Here is a 19,446-nt window from a genome sequence, read left to right as displayed (position 1 = left end):
CTCGGCGCAGCATATTTTCTCCTTCTATACTTTTCTATCTGCCAAATAAAATCACAATAAAACTGACGTTTATATTGTCGGTGCACTTGGATCACTATTTAGAGGGATATATTTTCTTGTAAACAGTTTTGAAGCTGCCTACTTACATAACCATGGTTGCTTGCAGGATCATTTGTGGCAGAAAACTCTAACGATGGGGCGGCGCAAGGTACTGAGCGCGGGAGACATCGAGGCGCTGTCGTTACTGTATGACAAGCAGTGCCGCGCCAGAATCTCTGGTGACGACAACTAATAAACTAACTTTATTTATATTCATTCGTTTTTTTTTATTCGAGCTAGTCTTACAATCATCAGCACGAATCTTGAGCGCTGACCTTCATCTGCGCAGAAGTGATTTATTAGCAAAGAACCAATCCCGAGTGACGGCTATGATGCGATGCGCTGCGGGCCAATCACCGCTTTAGCCCGCCCCCACGCCTCACTTCATACCACACAAGGATCCAATAAATTACTTCTGCGCAGGTGAAGGTCAGCGCTCAAGATTCGTGCCGATGATTATACTACAAAAGTTGACCGGAACGGTTTTTTTTATTTTTTCCTAAGTCAAAATGCGATATGAGTCGTGATCTTGGGGCGTTCCTTCCCGATCTCGTCTAAAAAAAATGAATGTCCTTATTAAACTTAAAACTCTCTGTACCAGTGTTTTAGAAGGAGCGACTGCTTATCTGACCTCCACAATTAAGATACCTGGGCAACTTTCCCCTTGGTAAGACTGGTGTCGGACTTACTGACTTCTAACTCCCCGTAATGAACGCCAATGATGTTAAATGACAGCCAGGACCTACAGTTTAATGTGCCCTCCGAAACACAGGGTAGGTAGAACACACTCCTCAAAGCTGTACGGTGTCATGTAGGTAAACAAATAAAGCACAAGTTAGTAGGAATAACATAATTTATTCACAACTGTGCAGGCAGTGATATATTTCAATACCTATACATCTAAGTCTAGATTCATAACTGACATTCAAGCTCTTCACTCGTCGTACTTATGCCTTGTGGTGAGTTGCACCATTTAACTATAGCGATAACCGAGACATTTTCCGATGTCAAATCGTTGATTTGACCATTGAAAGGCCGGGAAATAAGCATAAGTCTGGTTATAGTCACAGTTTAGGTGGCATACCTACTCATTAAAAAGGTTTCTTACTCCAAGTTTTTTTTTTTTAACTTTACTGCGGATACCTAAAATTATTTTACATAATAGTTTGGCGACAACTGTACCTACGTTGATACAATCATAGATTTTACACTTCTCACCTGAATAACTTTTGCGCATGCACAAAAGTTTTTTGTTCAGTATATTCCGATTATCATGAAATCAATAGGAACCAAGTTTCAGAATGGCAAGACTACCAGAAAGACTAGCCATTTAGTGACTACATAATTTAAAAACAAGAAAAACATTGTAGGCTTTATCAAGTCTGATTTAACACATAATTATGTCTCCAAGATAATCTCGCAAGATCTTTACATGAAGAAACGTGCTGACTATATATTTCTTTAGTATCAGCAAGAAAATCACAAGAATGACAATGTAAGTTTGGCGCCTTTTCTAACTCGCCATTATTTTTCATCTCATTTTCGGTTTTCACAACACTATCACTATCCTTTAGTCGACTATTTTCTTCCAAATCGATTTTACTATCACTACTTTCGTTATCTATGACTTCCTGTTTGACATCTGTCAAAGGAATGGCGGGAACTGGGCTTTGACTTTTTCTCACGCGTTTACTATTTTTACAATGTTTGAAAAAATCGTTTAGTTTTCCTTTTACAGAGTCCATTTTAGTTTTTCTAGAACTAGAAGTGGGTTTAGGTTCCTTTTCAGGTGTAATTTCACTTTTCGATTTTTCTGGAATTATTTTATAAACAGTTATGTATTCGCTTAGATCAGTACATTTTTTGTTGGAAAGATTCTCATTAGAGTTGTCATTATTTGAATTATCCGCGTCTAAAGTATTTTGTTCATGATTTTTGATAATTTCCAAGTTTTTTGAACAACTCGGATCTTTTACTGTCGAGTCCTTGTTGCTACTTAATCTACAGCTACTATCATGTACATTTGAAATTATAGTACTTTGATTATCAATATTTACACTTTTTACATTGAAATTATCGTCACACTTAGATGATTTAGTTAAATCATCGTTCTTATGAACTACCTTACAATGAAATTCCTCTTTAATTTCAGATTTTTTATCTACATTAGATAAATTCTCACTAACTACTTTTTCGTTTTTTGACGTAGTATCATATACATCCGTGATTTCATTCTTTATATCTTTAACGTCTATTTCTTTTTTAACATTTACAGGTATTTTAGGTTCTATAGGAATGTCCATATTTTCGAGATTTTTCAGTATTTCTTCTTCGTTAAAACTCAGATCTGATATATCGCCTTCGCTGTCGGAAACTTTTCGATTACGGTTGTCAGTTATACTGTTTTTCACTTTACTAATTGGTTTAATAGTTTTGTTCTTTATATTGCCTAATATATTTTCTAATTTTAGTTTTTTCTGCACGAATCGTTCGTCTTTTTTTATTGGTTTTATCGTTATTTGTTCAGGTTTTTGTTCTATGTTTATAATATTGTTGTTTGTTTTGTTAAATGGCTTTGTTTTGGTGATTTTCCTCTTTTTCGTCTCTTGTGTTGATTTTTCTGGAAGCCGCTCGGGAGATCTTGTGCATATCGAATCTGGAATATGAAAGATTTAATTTCATATTTTATTATTTTCTAAAGACTTAAAAATTACAAATACAATTTTAGTTCCCACGGGACGCGGGAAGCAGCAATTTTAATAATTGCGCGATGAAGACTATCCAATCTCTAAAAAACTCCCTAAATCAGAGAGATAAATGCATGAAGTAATTTCCCAAGGGACTAGCACGCAGAAGCTATTTATGGTAATAAGTACAATTTCGTCTAAACAGTTGAAATTACCTACTTCTTTTTCAAATGCTTAAAAATATCCAACGACTAGCTTCTGCCAGCGGTTTCACCCGCATCCCGTGGGAACTACTTCCCGTACCGGGATAAAAAGTAGCCTATAGCCTACCTCGATAAATGGGCTATCTAACACTGAAAGAAATTTTCAAATCGGACCAGTAGTTCCTGAGATTAGCGCGTTCAAACAAACAAACTCTTCAGCTTTATAATATTAGTATAGATATGACTTACCCTCATCATAACCTCCGTCAGGTGGGTCTTCCCACCACACCGGGCTGGGACACGTCAGGATCTCCATGAAGTCCTCATCACTAAGACTCCTGGTTTCCTCCACAAGTCTCACCATGTCCTGCATGGTCAGTTCCGGGCTGTTACAAACTTGTTTAGGCCTCTTTGGTGAAAGGAGGTTACGAGGTGAACCCTGTTTGCTGGTTGGTGATTTAAGACCTGAGAAAATGAGGATCTTAATGTTAAAAAAATTTTTTGTTTTAGTCATTTAAAAATTCCATAGGAGGCGGATTTGAGAAAACTAACCACTCACTCTCAGTAAGAACCAAATCCCTACTAATATTATAAATGCGAAAGTAACTCTGTCTGTTACGCTTTCACGTCTAAACCACTGAACAGATTTTAATAAAATTTAATACAGATAGAGTTGACCTTGAGAAAGAACATAGGATAGTTTTTAGTCCGGACTTTTGAAGAGTTCTCTTGGAAATGCGATATAACCGAACTGGACGCGGGCGAAGCCGCGGGCGGAAGCTAGTTATATATATATGTTGAAATGAGAACCTCCTCCCTATTGGAAGTCCTTTAAGTAATGAAAGTACCTTTTCTATTGAAAAAAAATATTTTTTTAGAGATAGCTCTAGTCTAATATTTGGAATGAATCTACTTCAATACAAAATCAACATATATGTATGAATTACCTCTCTTTGGTGTTGCCAGCTTCCTCTTATTAGTAGCAGCAACAACTTTAAAATTGTGTTTAGGTTTCAACATAATTTTCTTAGTACAAAGTTTGCGTTTCAACTTATTCGGATAATACTCTACTTGTTCTGTTTCTTCAACGGAACTCTTCACAGGTTCCTTAAGTAGAGCCTCTTTCGAACGTATCACAGGTTTGATGGTTTTAGGCGATTTTATATCAGGTTTAGTAAGTTTCGGTTTTTCGGTTTTCTTGTCTGGTTTGTTTCTTAGTTGGCGTCGTTGCTGGGCTGATTTTGTTCGAGTTATGATCGGTTCCAATGGTCTAATTCTAGGATTGGGATTTGTAGTTTTCTTAGAACTTTTCGATGACATTGCTTCCTGAAATATGAGGAAAATAAATTATATTTTATGGAGGAACTGGGGAGTTTATGATTCTTCTCTATGGGGAGCTACTTTTAGCATGAGCTACTAAATTCATTATTATTTAATTTATATAATTTTTAGACTTTCATACAAGACTTATAAAACAGCACTTGCTAGTAAATGACCTTTATGTAGTGCATTTTGGAATGAAAGTAGCAATTGGAATCATAGAAATATTTTGGCTCATATTTATTAAAATATTTGAAGTATTTCCTTTAAAATGAGGGTGAACCCAAGAAATATAATAGGAATATGAATGAAATAATATAAGATAACGGATATTCCTATAAAGAGATAATTTATCTTTCTTATTAAATTTCATGCAAGGGTTTCTGTGTCGATAAACATATATGTATTTATAACACATGTTTGAGACACACATTTAAAACTGAAAAATATTTAGCACTATGAAAAAAACACACACATTCTAATTCATAGTAATCTTAATAACAAAACATGAAAGTTCGGACCATGTTCATGATATCACTAATTTCAATCATCACCATCATTTGCCTAGCCTTTTCCCAACTATGTTGAGTACCAGTGCCTTACAAGAAGCGACTGCCTATCTGGCCTCCACAACAAAACGGGTTGTGGAGGCCAGATGTGGAGGCTCTTGGTAAGACTAGTTGTCAGACATTCTGACTTCTGACTACTCATAATCCATACGTGTATGGTATAAATACTTAATTACAACATTTACATATAGAAACAAAGATGTAACCTTCCAGATGTAACTTATCAGTTTTGTAGATATGTTCTATAAAATAAACAAACAAGGTAACTCAAGCTGACTCTTTTGAAAATAGTCAAAAGGTAGCTTTATAACTTTTACAGAATATCAATACCGTGGCTAGATAACAAAAAACACACTGAACTATGTATTATAAGTTAGTTTGAAGTAAGTATAATGATATTTTGTATTTATAAGTGAAATCCTTTGCAGGTATACCTAGTACTCAATAGTAAGGAAATAAATCAAAACTGACAATGAATACAACAACACAACCTCCTTGCAAAACTAAGAAAAGGTTCCATTCAAACAGTAAAATTAAAAAGGTTTTCCTACCAATAAAACCTTCATAGTCAGCTTCCACATTTCGCCAACAGGTGGCGGCACTTTCATCTACTGATTCACCATTCCTCTGTACAGAGTTTCTGGTCAACTATTTACTGTTAAACGTTGTATCAATTGTAATAAGAGCCGATAATTAACGTTAGAAACAACATAAATACACCCACGCGGGTTTCAAACCGTGGGATTGCAAATAATATTGTTATCTCTCACCTATCCTTGTCGCTGAACGTACGTTAGATGGAGACAGGAATATACTCATAAAACGGGAATTGGATGCCCGAATAACACCTCATGGCACATAAATACGCGATAAAGACCAAAAACGAGCTTAAACATGTGTTATTTCATACATAAATTACTAACAAGCAGCCAAAATCGTGACAAAATATTACGCACATCAATATGAAGATATTCTTACCTGCAGAATGAGATCCAGGTGTTTTCTTAGACTTTAATCAACTCTTTTTTACGTGTTAACAGTTCAAAATGATATTTCTTTGGTTCATTGAGAAGTTATTTGAACAATTTATTTCATTTCATGAATTACGATCGAACTACGATACACAATCGACGACCTCGTCCAGACGGGGATTTGCAGCTAGTGATGCGAATGATAACAATACTAAGACGAATGGTTTTAGTAACTTATTTGAAATCACTTAAATCGACTAAAATGATTTTCATATTTCAAGACGAAGTCATTTTAATTTTAATATACTTTTGAAGAAGTGCCAGATATTTAACAGTATTCTTTTCACAGTCGGCTGATCACAGAAGGCCAAGAGTTGTCGTTTATTTCTTAAGAAAACATTAATAGGTATTGGTATTAACTGATAATTCATTGTTATTTAATGTTTCCGTGTTATTTTTATGGTTATTTCACAGTTTTCAATAAAAAAGACGATAGTCAAAGTCTAAAGGTAAAAATAACCCATAATACATAGATTTTTAATTATGTAGTAGATAAAACAATATAATGGATCCATATTAAGTAATTTTCTAAGTACTTATTAAACAAAAGCTCACGACTAAGTCAAAGTCTAGTGGAACAATAGACCATAGGGTTAAGCAACGGTTTAACGGAGCGGTCGGTCCGTGGGTTATCATCTTATCATGACGAGTTCTTACATGTTTCGGAAGGCATGGTAAACTGGTGGGTCGACATTTGAACATCTTTCGCAATCATTGCGGGTAGTTTCACAGACTTTACAAGTAGTCAGGAGCCAGAAAGTCAGACAACTGGTCTCCAAGACACTCGTACCAAGTAGTATTGGGTAGTCAAAGTCAAATCTTTTATTTCATTCAGGTTTTTACAAGCACTTATGAACGTCAAACGTTGCCCGGCCGAAAGAAAAAAGGCAGTTGCTCCTTGTATAACACTGGTACTCAATAATTGCTTCTGAATAGGCTGAGACCCGATCCCAACAATGCCAGGCAGACGATTTTTTAAACAAAAGTTCACCAATTAATATTTTAAACGAGAAACTAAAATCGACTAAATACTAAATAAATTGACTAAATTAGCAGTGAGTACGTGACTAGTCACTGACATGCCAAGACGAATGGAGAAGTACCTTTTACCTTCAATTCAAAGCGCTACAATCATCTTGGGTAGGTATCATAATATTTGAACCTTTTCTTATTTACATGTTACGTCTTCTAAATGTAAAATAGACTCGCCTAACCTTGGATCGAAGTAAACATGTCCTAAATACACATAACTGATTATAACTATTATAGGTAGTAGGTAATCTGTGATAAAGCTGCGAACTAATAATTTACGAATGCACAAAACTGGATATGGAGTAGCTCGGAGTACTTACCTATTATAAACGGATTTTATTTTATTTATACTTTTATTGCACTTGGGTACTACATTTTTCATACATATTTTGGAAAGTTGATGTACAAATATGAGCTTGCCCAAAAGAGGGTTCCCTTACAGCAAACCTAGACTGATAGATAGATAGATTTGATAGCGAAGGAAAAAAAACAGAAAAGAGATCGGAAAGTTAGAATAAAATAAACATAATAAACAAATACTTCATAGAACGAGGAAGGAAAAGATATAAAAATATAAGATACATAGCGTTAGTAAATACAAGTATAAACGTACATATAGGTCATGTGGATACGAAACATTCCTTCATTCGTCTCTTGAACCACCAATATTCTATCTCTATCCGTTGATTTAGATACCTTGGGTACTATAGAAGTATAGATTTTGACGTTTGCCCCCATACAAATAATCAAAACAACAGTACAACGGCCGTACGGAAGCGTGGCCTATTTTGTTCTAATGATGCTATTGTAGGTTATCAATCCTATTAACTTTCCTAATTACCTATTGTTTGTAAGGTACCTACGTTAGGTTACTTACTTACTATTTAAAGTTGTAACAGAATCGTGAGATAAAATATTTTCGTGCAATCAGCCATTACTACTAGCGCCACAGCGGGCGTGCTTGGGAACTAAAAATATTATGTTGACAGCTTCGTAACACAAGCTTGCTTGTAAAACCAGGGGCCCGATTCTGCTAAGTTAATAATGTCAAAATAGAATAGAAATTGAATCGCAATATGATCGTAATAGCAGTTTTAACCATATCGGGCATTCTGCTACTAATAAAAGACCAATCAATGACATTTGATTGGTGTGCGATTGGTCTGCTATTTTGGTCTACACGGTAGTTTGCTGTGCAATCATTTTGCAATCGAAAATTATTTGCAGACAAAATGATTCATTATTGCATGACAGAAAAGGATAGAAACGTTTATTTCAAAGAAAAAAATGTGGAATGACACATACGCTTCAATCGTAATCGAGTCGGGATCGGATCTCAGTCGAATCGAGTCGAACGTCAATCGTATATTGCTTAAGTAAAATTAGGAGAATCGGGCCCCTGACTGACTGAAAACCATGTTTCTTCTGGGGTCCTGTTATATACAGGGCTAGATATAGCCCGTTAGATACAGCCTATCAAGATAGGCTATGACTTACACTTGTGGCCTGTGGCTACAAAACATAAAAATTAATTATCTTTCATTCTAAAAATCAATAAAAGTCAACGACCAAGATAATTCAATTACCTACCTACCTATTTCCCGCCATTACTATTCAATCCAAAATGGCTGCCAATCAATATATTTTGTACTTTTTATTTGCATTTTTAATAACACAGACAAAAAGTGCGGCCGTACATGTTCCTATGCCAGAAATAAAAGAGGATTACAATATGAGGTCTCATCTAAAATATGATAATGTATGGGAATATTGTTCTAAGAGAGACATCGCGTGTAAATCTAATAATACGAACATATGTGCCGCAAAAATAGTGGGTCAGAGAAGGTTTTACAAGGACTTCGGGAACGGATGTTATTTGTTTTTGAGTAATATGTGTGATCATCCTGAAGAAGGTAGATACCAGATGCAACAGTACAATTTATCCATACGATAGTATGAGGTTATTGAGGTCAGATAAGCAGTCGCCCCTTGTAAAACACTGTGTACCGGGATAAAATATAGCCTGTTACTCGGGAAGACTGTAGCTTTCCAACAGTGAAAGAATTTAAACCGGTACAGTAGTTTAAGCCGAAAATCGATCTCAGTGGCGTGCACTCGGAGTGGCCTATGTCCAGCAGTGGACTGCGAAAGGCTGATGATGATGATGAAACAAAAATATAAAATTTTCTTCTTTATAATATTAGTACAGATTAACATAATTGTATTACCTTTCAGAGTATTACATAGTAACTTCAGGTAGTTGTGCGGAACACTTCCAAGGAACAAGGCGTATCGATGATGGTGAAGAACTAAACGATACTCTGGCTACAAACTCTTCAGAAATAAACGAATCGAAAGAAATAAACGGCACTGAAGCTACATTCGGAGACGACAATGAAGGTAAATCCAAGCCTATCCAAGTTCTGCAAGTTAAGGTGCGTTTTTGCAGCGAATACACGAAATCGGTTGAAAGCTGAGGGCAACAGGGCTGCGGGATTGTTCCAAAGAGTTACCGCGGGCCTAGTACATAAAAGGCTTACGAGATACATGATGGGTTTTAGTCAGTAAGAGTCTGACACTCACGCTGCCAACCCACAGCGGGAGGGGTCATTTGATGATTTCCCACCAAAAAAAAGAGGGCAACTGCACATGTTGCTGCCGCTTCAATGTGAAAATGGTTTCATATTACCTACATACAAACTAGTGGGTTTTTTTTAAACAATTTCATGCAATCGCGGCATTTGTGAGGAAAGAAGAATCGGAAAAGGCACCCACAGTACAAGTTTTGGGCGTCGAACATGATACAATACATTGAAGGCGCCAAGAATTATTCGTGTTAAGGTACACCTACCTACCAACCTACCTATTAGGTCAAAATCAAAAGTCATTTATTCAAAGTAGGCTGAAAATCAGCACTTTTTGAAGGTCTTTACAAAAGACAGCCCGCGCTTCACCACTTCCTATGTGTTTTTGCTGGGAAGAAGAAGTGGTGGAACAAACTCCCCAGGAACAGCAGGTTAAAATGTTGGCTCATTTTTATTACGTAAATATAGTTTTATTATATAATGGCGATTTTCGGACTCGAAGGCTGTTCTCATATATTACAATAGTGAGTTAAAAAGAGTTCCTTTCCCATTCCCTTCTAGATGACGATGCTCTACGCCAAGCCAAGGAAGAAAAGCCTTTCAGCCCACTGTACAGTACAGACGAGGCATTCGACGGTCATATATGTCCTCATTCGTGCCCCGACGTCTACTCTCCGATCTGCATCGCTGTAAACAGGGGCTTTGGGAAATATTTCAAGTTTTTGACCTTCATCAACCATTGTTTAGGCGACTTATATTATTGTAAGAATCATGAAGGTTTGTGTCATTTTTAATGTTCTGTCTTTACTAATACTAGTTGCCCGATAGTTTCTTCATTACGTACGTATAAAGTCCACGTTTGTGTTTATTCAAACTAGGCTGCAAAACAGCACTTTTTGAACGTCAGAAATTTAGAAAAGAAACCACTCCGTAAAAACACATTTTTACTGGGTAGAAGTGGCGTGACGCAACAAACTCCGCAGCAACACATGTCTGTCTGTAGGTTAGAAGTAACTGTTTTTATGCTATCTTCTTCTTCCTCCTGCCCTGTTCCCAACTTTATTTGGGGTCGACGCAATATATCTTCCTCTTCCATTTTCTCCTGTCACTCGTCATACTGACACTCACTCCCTTCCTATTCATGTCATCTTTCAGGCAATCCATCCATCTTTTCTTAGGTCTTTCTCTTCCTTTCCATCCATCTACATTCATACTTAGCACACACTTTATTGCATGCGTTTTATGTTATACAGATGTAAGGCGGCCAACCGTCCCGCATTCTGCGGGACCGTCCCGCAATGCTTGACGAAATCCCGTTTTGAAATTATTAGTAAAATAGTCCCGCAAAACGTTGTATGCGTCCCGCATGTCCCGCATCCCTATTTTTCTACCACGCTTCTACACAACACCCACCTGCGCGCACGCTAACAGTGCAGGAACACAGATTACCTATAATATAATCTCGTTCTCTTTATTTTTACTGAACTCGTGAGGCCTAATGATTTTGAAAATAAGACATTAGTGCACGCTGTGACACGATATTGATAGGTTAAATTATAGCTTTTTGCTTACGGTTTTTATTTTATCAGTTCCGTCCGATCATTTTTCAATGCCCCGCCTCCCCTTTTCACGAAAGGTTAAGTCCCGCATTCAGTTTTCGGAAAGTTGGCCGCCTTATACAGATGGCAATGTTATATGCAGAATGCCTACTCAAGTAGAGAATACGATAATATCTGACATTCCTTTGTTCTTACCCTCACTGTTTCAGAGTTCAAAGCGCCACCCCATGAAGAGGAACCAATTGTTCAAGACTCACCTCTTTCCTGGTCATACTGTGCTTCATCCAGGTATTGTACCTACATTGGTTTCTAATATAATAACTCATCATCCTCCACGCCTTTTCCCAACCATGTTGGGGTCGGCTTCCAGTCTAACCGGTTTCAGCTGAGTACCAGTGCTTTACAAGGAGCGACTGCCTATCTGACCTCTTCAACCCAGTTACCCGGGCAACCCAATACCCCTTGGTTAAACTGGTGTCAGACTTACTGGCTTCTGACTACCCGTAACGACTGCCAAGGATATTCAATGACAGCCGGGACCTACAGTTTAACGTGCCATCCGAAACACAGTCAATGGTGTCTAGGATATACTTAGAAAGTACATACAAACTTAGAAAAATCAAAATCAAAGGCCGGGATGTGGGTCAAATTAAGATAGCAAGATTTTCTTACATACAAAGTTACAGGTGAAGCTTATATAAGCGTGTTAATAGTAATAAAATAGGAATTTCACATTACTTGTATGGCTGATTTCAAAATTCTATCGTTAGCACGTAAAATCATAGATAGATTATTGGTAACGGCTATAACTGATCTAATGTCGTTACAGATTCCTAACGTTCGCACGTTTTTCTGAACAACTGTCAGCAATGGGTCACTACGGCTGGCTGGCGGGAGATTACAAGTTCTCGCATATTCTAACACCTGAAGAGAGAGAGAGATTGGAGAACCGAGGGTAGACGCCAGAATAGGAAAAATGTATCCAACTGCTTGTACACCGTTAATAATCATGGCGAAAGGGTTAAAAATAGTGATTCTAATTAGATTGCCAAAAAATATTCGACACGTATTTTTATTTCAGCAAAATATTAACCGTCTTACCACAAAAACTTTTTGACGTCAGTTTAAGACTTGTATAAAAAAATGACAAATTATGACGTTGACATATGGTTCATTTTGCAGCCAAAATTTTATTAGACAAGTGTAAAACAGGGTTTAAAGTTTTTGTAGTAAGGCCATATATATTTTTTACTAAGTTGTGGATGTGACCATTTATCTAAACAAAAGAAGTACCGTCTTACCACAAAAACTTTTTAACGTCAGTTTAAGACTTGTCTAAAATAATGACAAATTGACGTTGACATATGGTTCATTTTGGAGCCACATTTTTTTTAGACAAGTGTAAAACAGTTGTTAAAGTTTTTGTAGAAAGGCCATATATATTTACTAAGATACACGCTTTAAAATACGCAACAAAGTTTGAGAGTGGGGGCTCGTGACGTCACGTCTATGTAAATAACTTACTGTTACAGCCTTTTTATCGTCCCACTGCTGGGCACAGGCCTCTTCTCACGTGGAGAAGGATTGAGCATTAAGGCTCGAGCAGACCGGATGCGTATGCGTAGACGTAAGCGTAGACGTGCGCGTAGACGTGCACGTACCTTGAGTTGTAATGTATAGAAATGTATGAGACCGGACACACCGCTTGCGTAGCGTAGACGTGCGCGTCGTTACGCAAGCGGTGTGGTCTGTCCCATACATTTCCATATATTACAACTCAGTGGTACGTGCACGTCTACGCTTACGTCTACGCATACGCATCCGGTCTGCTCGAGCCTTTAATCACCACGCTTGCTCAATGCGGGTTGGTAATGTAAATAATTTAGAAGTGACGTAACACAAAATTCAATCGTGTTCTATCTTCGTTGTTCTTTGTTTGAAAAGAAAAAATACGTGTCCATTATTTTAGGGTTATCTAAAAGGGGACTTACTTTTTTCATTCACCATGCCTATTAAAAACAATTGAAAACTATGAATTTTCACACACGCGTTCAATTTTCAAAATAAACAGTTGTTTTAAGAAAAGAGACGATTTGGTGTCATTGAACTTAGGCTTTAACCATATTGTAACTTACTCAAAGAATACCCAAGTTAACATAAAAAAATAAAGATAACTGATACTCAAAGTTCGTTTATTTTAAACCTTAATTAAACTTATTTTTATTTACAGTCTTATCAAAAACGTAGCATAATAAATTATACCTATCTACAAACCACATAAAACGTCAAGAATTACATTTAAAAACCTCAGCCGCTTCCTCTATAAATCTTTTACCGATTGCTAGAAACGATACAATAGACAGTATTGCCTTTTTCCTCGATAACCTCCGATCCTCGATCTGACCTCCTCAAACCAGTTACCCGGGCAACTCTACATACCTTGGTAAGACTAGGTAAGGTTCAGACTTTCTGGCTTCCGACTACCCGTCACGTCCAAAGATGTTCAAATGACAGGACCCACCAATTTAACGTGCCTTTGGACCTGCTTAACCTTAGGGGGCATCTACACGGTGCAAGTAGCTTGCGTCTGTAAGTAGCCAACGACTCGCGCACGTACCAAAGCAAGATACCCACCCGCGTGCTCTTGTCACATGCGCATGTTAACTTGCTCCAGCTACATGCACCGTGTAGATGCACCCTTAATTAGCAGTTTTTCTAACTCAAAATTACATCTTCATAATACCCAACTGTTTCAAAATCAATGTATCAACAACTTTTTCACTAACTTCTTGATCAGGATGGTGTATCAAATGCAGTAATATCCTGGGCTTAGTATTCCCCTCCCACTGGCATACAGCGCAAGTGAACAAATTCTTTTTGGTTAAAGACTTTTTGCTTGTTTTCTTCTCTCCGACCACGCCGTGCGCTTCTTGTCTATGTTTCGCTATTATCGATTTGCAGAACATCGATTTACATTCTGGGCATCTGGAATAAATACTTTTTTTATTTAGTAAACGTTGCAATACTGGTCACAGCGTTTATCAAATCTGGCACTAATAATAGTATTTTTTTCGTGTTCCTGACACTTGACAGTAAACCCTTTCATTTGATACCCATATCGTGGGTGGCTACAAAGAGCTAGTCCGCCATCTTGGATAGGCCGCCATATTGGATTTGTAATGACGTTTCTTAGCTAGACATGTATTGTCATCAAAACTCAGAGCATGTGCAAAATTTTATCCTAATGGAAGACCGAGACGTGTGTCAAATTAAGATTTCAAGATTTCCTTACAAGTATGTAGGAACTAGTGAAGCTAAACCCACCCAAAACAAAAATGTGAAAGGCTGCCAAGTTCGATAATATGGAAATCCTTCGCCTATAAAAGAAGTGAGATCTGCATAAGTACCAAATTCCATACACATACCTCAGTTAAAAATAGTTACTTTTTAATAATGTTACTTGGCAAGTTTTCACACACCTTGTTATAAACCTACTAAACGCAATGAATCAAGTATTTAATTTTCTATTAAAACTTGCCAAGTAACATTATTAAAAAGTAACTATTTTTAACTGAGGTATGTGTATGGAATTTGGTACTTATGCAGATCTCACTTCTTTTATAGGCGAAGGATTTCCATATTATCGAACTTGGCAGCCTTTCACATTTTTGTTTTGGGTGGGATTTCATTTATTTTTGTAAGGTTGTTTATTTTATTTTTTTCTTTTGATTAAGTTAGTTAAAGAAATGTCTCATTTATACTATCTTTCAGATTTTTGAATATGCACTATGCTTCTTACAAAGAAATAAACTAGATTAACTAAATGGACTAGATTTACCAACTGACTGACATGACATGTTATCATATATTATGTTCGTGGATCAAAGTTACACATTCGTTATTTTCGAAAGTGACTCACACTTGGCCGTTTTCAGATTTTTACTTTGACTAAATACAAACCTTTGTAACGAATTTCAGATTGGTACGACCATTCGAAGATATATTATATAAATATAGATAAATTTAGTTCGCTTTAGTTCCTTAGGGGTATAAATTTACACTGAGTATTTTACACCTTCATTATTTTGAAACCGACTCACACTTGGCCATTTTCTGATTTTTTCCTTTACCTTGACATAAAGACCTACCTTCATGCCAAATTTCAAGTCAATACGACTATTGGAAGTGGTCTAGGTTTTTGATGAGTGAGTCAGTGAATCAGTGAATCAGTCAGTGAGTGTATAGTAAAAATAGCGATTTTCTGACGTCAATATCTAAAGACCTGCAATAGGTATATTAATGAAATTTTGTATTTTAGATAAGTGAGGGGGTCTTAACAGATGCTAGAAATTTGATATGCGTAAATAAAATAGATTTTGAGTTATAGGGGGGTCGAATTTGGCCCGAAATGGTTCGTGTAATATAACCCACGGCCGGTGTGTCGCTTTTTTTTGCTCGAACTTGGCGGACACACTGCCGTGTGTCTAGATAAACATGTTGAAAGAAAAATAAAACAACATACCTTTTCTTCGACTTCCTATGACTATTGAAGCCCGCCACATCACTGAAACTTTGTTTACACAGCGAACATTCTAGATCTTCATTGTCACCATGGATACGCAGATGATGTTTGAGCCCTTTCTCATGCCTGGCTATGAAGCCACATTGGTCACATTTCCTCGGGTTATCGGGCCGGTGAACTAACTCATGTTTTTTGGTGTTCTTCTTTGAAACACTGCGGTAGGGGCAGTAGGAACATTTGTAGGGCTTTATGCCTGGGGACAAAATTCTTGGATTGTTAACTATTAACTATCCGATTGCCTAAAGCAGCGATTAAATTAAATAGAATTAAGTTCAGGCTCAAAGGGTTCCATAAAATTTTCGATGAACAGGCAAAAACAACAGTTTTACTCTTTGGGTATGGAACCTTAAAAAATCTTTGAACATACTATACATACCAGTCTCGTGTTAAAGCTACTTTCCAGTCTAAACATTTGCAGTTGGGTACCAGAGTGCCCAAGGACATAGACAACCCAATACATCTTGCAAAATATTGTCATCCACCCAGCTTGTTGGGTGTTGGTTTCAGTCTAACCAAATGCAACTGAGTACCTACCAGTGTTTCACAAGGAGCAACTGCCTATCTGACCTCCTCAACCCAGTTACCCGCACAACCCAATAACCCTTATTAAAACTGGTGTCAGACTTACTGCCTGTAACGACTGCCTCTAGAATGTTCTATGACAGAGAATAGGTACTAAATAATTGAAAAACTAACCTTGATGTATCCGCACATGCTCTTCGAATAAAACCTTATTATAAGTGGAGTAATCACACATATAACATTGGAACGGGTTCTCTCCTCGGTGCGTCTTACGTATATGTCTTAGCATCTTCTCTTCTGTGGTTGCCGTGTACCGCTTGCAGTCTGGGCAGCGGAGACGAGCTGTGTTTGTGGCGTTTTTTTCTACCAGCAGCGGTCCGCTGTGGAATCGAAATTGTCTTAGTTAAATTTTAAAAATCAAAATCAAAAATCATTTATTCAAACTTGGCTGCAAGACACTTTTTGAACGTCAGGAATTTACAATAGACAGCCCCCAAAACGCCCACCCTTCACCACTTCCTATGTGTTGTTGCTGGGAAGAAGAAGTGGCGCAACAAACTTCCCAGCAACACGTCTGTCTGTAGGTTAGAAGAACCTTAAACAATGTTTGATATGTACATTTGTATACAATATAATTTGTATAAAATTAAAAAACATTTACTCTTTCACCCTTATTATTTTTTATTGAATAAGGAACATTTATATAGATAACACATTTACACTTTAGTTATTGTTAATAATTTTCTAGTTTCCCCTGCATCCTGTGTGAACCACTGCCCGTACTGGGATGAAATATAGATACCAACTGTGCATGAATTTTTTCAAACTGGTTTAGTAGATTCGGACCCTACAGGTGAATAATCTTTATTACATTAGTATACATAAAATAAATAAATAATAAATAATGTCGGGACACCTTTTCACACACGGTCGGTTAGCCCCATGGTAAGTTATTAATTAACTTCTGTTATGGGTGCTAACACAACTGATAAACTACATATAGCTACATATATACATATTTATAAATAAATATTGTAACACCCAGACCACGGCCAACAAGCATGCTCATCACACAAATGTCGACTGAACCGGGAATCGAACCCGGGACCTCAGGTCTGGCAGTCCGGCATGGTGACCATTGCGCCATCGAGGTCGTCAAAACATAATATAGAGTTATTCGACTCACATTTCACTCATATCAGGTTCTGCTTTAGGCTCCTCAACTGCCTCCGGCGCTATGGGGTACATCGCCTCAGAGGCCACGTCCACGAACACTGTGGAAGATTCCGGAGCCTCCGCCATGGTTGATGTCTGACCTGTATGATAATAATAAATAAAAAAATAATGAATTTACGAAGAAAGATGAGCATTTGATATTTATGAGTACGTCCTATGCTTGTTTGTTGCCGATTTACATGTCACTGAGTAGCTAAAATAAAATTGTCAGCTGTATGTAGTTCTGATGACAATACAATAATATGGTACTGTCGAACTGATCTGATGCTGGAGCCGGAAGATATGAACAGAAACTTCATGATGGAACATCGTATCATAGCTGTGTTTGATTCGTGTATCTATAAAAGCGTGTGTTTCTCAAACTATGAATTTACTATTTTATTACGTGCTTTTTAGTATCGTACTGTGTCTACCAAATTAAATTCTTTAGTTAGAGATATATGCTTAAAGTTATTGAAGGCTAAAAATAAGCTTTTTTTAGATTATGTTACACAAAATTGAAACTTACCAGTTCTCAAGATAATACAGGAGCCGATCCTGTGTAAAAGTTACTTTTTTATTGTTCGTATCCCTTAATAAATCACAGAAAAATTACCAATACAAAATTATCCGCAATTCAACAATAATAAACACAATACAACAACTGCAACTGATTCAATGGATTGACAGTGACTGTCACTACTGTCAGTCAATAAATAATAGTTTAAAAAAACTAAAAAACACGCTTTTTATAGAAAAACGAACTAAAAACTAGAAAATAAATTTAAATGAATTTAAATTAAGAAAACAGTGTTAAAAATTTCAATGAATATAAATTAATAATAGTGTGAATACAAAAAATATTAAAAAAGCGTAGTGCATGGTGTCAATAGTTATAAATACTTTATTGACAGATATGAGTACAGTGATTTTCATTTCGATAATATCTTAAAAGCACCCCACGCTTTTTTAAATATTTTTTTTTGTATTCACACTATTATTAATTTATATTCATTGAAATTTTTAACACTGTTTTCTTAATTTAAATTCATTTAAATTTATTTTCTAGTTTTTAGTTCGTTTTTCTATAAAAAGCGTGTTTTTTAGTTTTTTTAAACTATTATTTATTTTCTACTTTTTAGTTTGTTTTAAAACTATTATTTGTTTTGTAGAATTAAAATTCTCTTAAGTATACAAAAATTTGACAATATTAGAGAAAACGGCTAAAGATAATTATTGGAAATAAAAATTAACATCGAGTCCTGCCTTATCAACTGTAGAGAAAAATTCTAGAAAATTTTAATTAATTTTCATACCTTATCGACTATAGATGAAAATTATATAAATTAAAAAAAATCATATTTTGCAAATTGAAAAGCCTAGAAGTCGGTGTCTAATGGATGTTACTAAGTTAATTTTGCCACCGACTTCTAGGCCGATGCACCTAAAATTAGTTTTTTTTTTGCTTTTTAGTGTTTTGGGAAGTCGGTTTAATTTTTTTGTAAAAAGGTTATTTATTTAAAGCTTTTCAGTGATACGAATAGTTGTCACTATCCATACAAGTGGGAAGTTCTCATCAATACAAAGAATATAAGTCCAAACAAGGTATTTTACATATTCAGTTGTCGAGATCCCTCGACTTTCTCTGGTCTCCATCATCAGGTCAGCTCCAAACCTTCACTGTTGCATAGGTCTTGTCAATACGAATAATTTAAGCCCAAACACGAGGTAGTTTACATACATATTCAGTTGTCGAGTTCCCTCGACTTTCTCTGGTCTCCATCATCAGGTCAGCTCCAAACCTTCACTGTTGCAAAGGTCTTGTCAATACAAATAATTTAAGCCCAAACACGAGGTAGTTTACATATTCAGTTGTCGAGTTCCCTCGACCCTCTCTGGTCTCCATCATCAGGTCAGCTCCAAATCTTCACAGTTGAATAGTGCTTTTAGGCGTACACCTGAGTGTCAAGTTTTTACCCTATGTATGCCTACAACTTTTGAAGGTTGCCCTCGATTTCTCAGGGTTGCCATGATCAGATCCT

The 19,446-nt window shown here is 36.5% G+C and overlaps 2 protein-coding genes across 2 annotated transcripts; one reads left to right on the top strand and one right to left on the bottom strand.

Annotated features, from left to right (window-relative positions):
- Positions 1-938: 938 nt before the first annotated feature.
- LOC110380270 (RE1-silencing transcription factor) lies at positions 939-18,069 on the bottom strand. The gene is made up of 8 exons (XM_064043454.1): positions 17,934-18,069; positions 17,376-17,505; positions 16,364-16,569; positions 15,608-15,860; positions 13,872-14,070; positions 3,937-4,315; positions 3,239-3,454; positions 939-2,755 (listed from the first exon to the last, which is right to left on the bottom strand). The coding sequence occupies exons 2-8, from the start codon at positions 17,489-17,491 to the stop codon at positions 1,476-1,478; spliced, it is 2,649 nt and encodes an 882-aa protein (XP_063899524.1). The 5' UTR covers positions 17,492-17,505; positions 17,934-18,069; the 3' UTR covers positions 939-1,475.
- Positions 8,531-12,792, top strand: LOC110380271 (uncharacterized). The gene is made up of 5 exons (XM_049840256.2): positions 8,531-8,854; positions 9,177-9,341; positions 10,088-10,303; positions 11,295-11,373; positions 11,915-12,792. Exons 1-5 carry the CDS (start codon positions 8,566-8,568, stop codon positions 12,042-12,044), a joined length of 879 nt encoding a protein of 292 aa, XP_049696213.2. The 5' UTR covers positions 8,531-8,565; the 3' UTR covers positions 12,045-12,792.
- Positions 18,070-19,446: the final 1,377 nt, after the last annotated feature.

This window comes from Helicoverpa armigera, chromosome 31 (genome assembly GCF_030705265.1).
Source record: "Helicoverpa armigera isolate CAAS_96S chromosome 31, ASM3070526v1, whole genome shotgun sequence".
NCBI classification, from domain to species: Eukaryota; Metazoa; Arthropoda; class Insecta; order Lepidoptera; family Noctuidae; genus Helicoverpa; species Helicoverpa armigera.
Note: the sequence above shows the minus strand (reverse complement) of the source record. Positions and strands in the feature narration are given on the sequence as shown.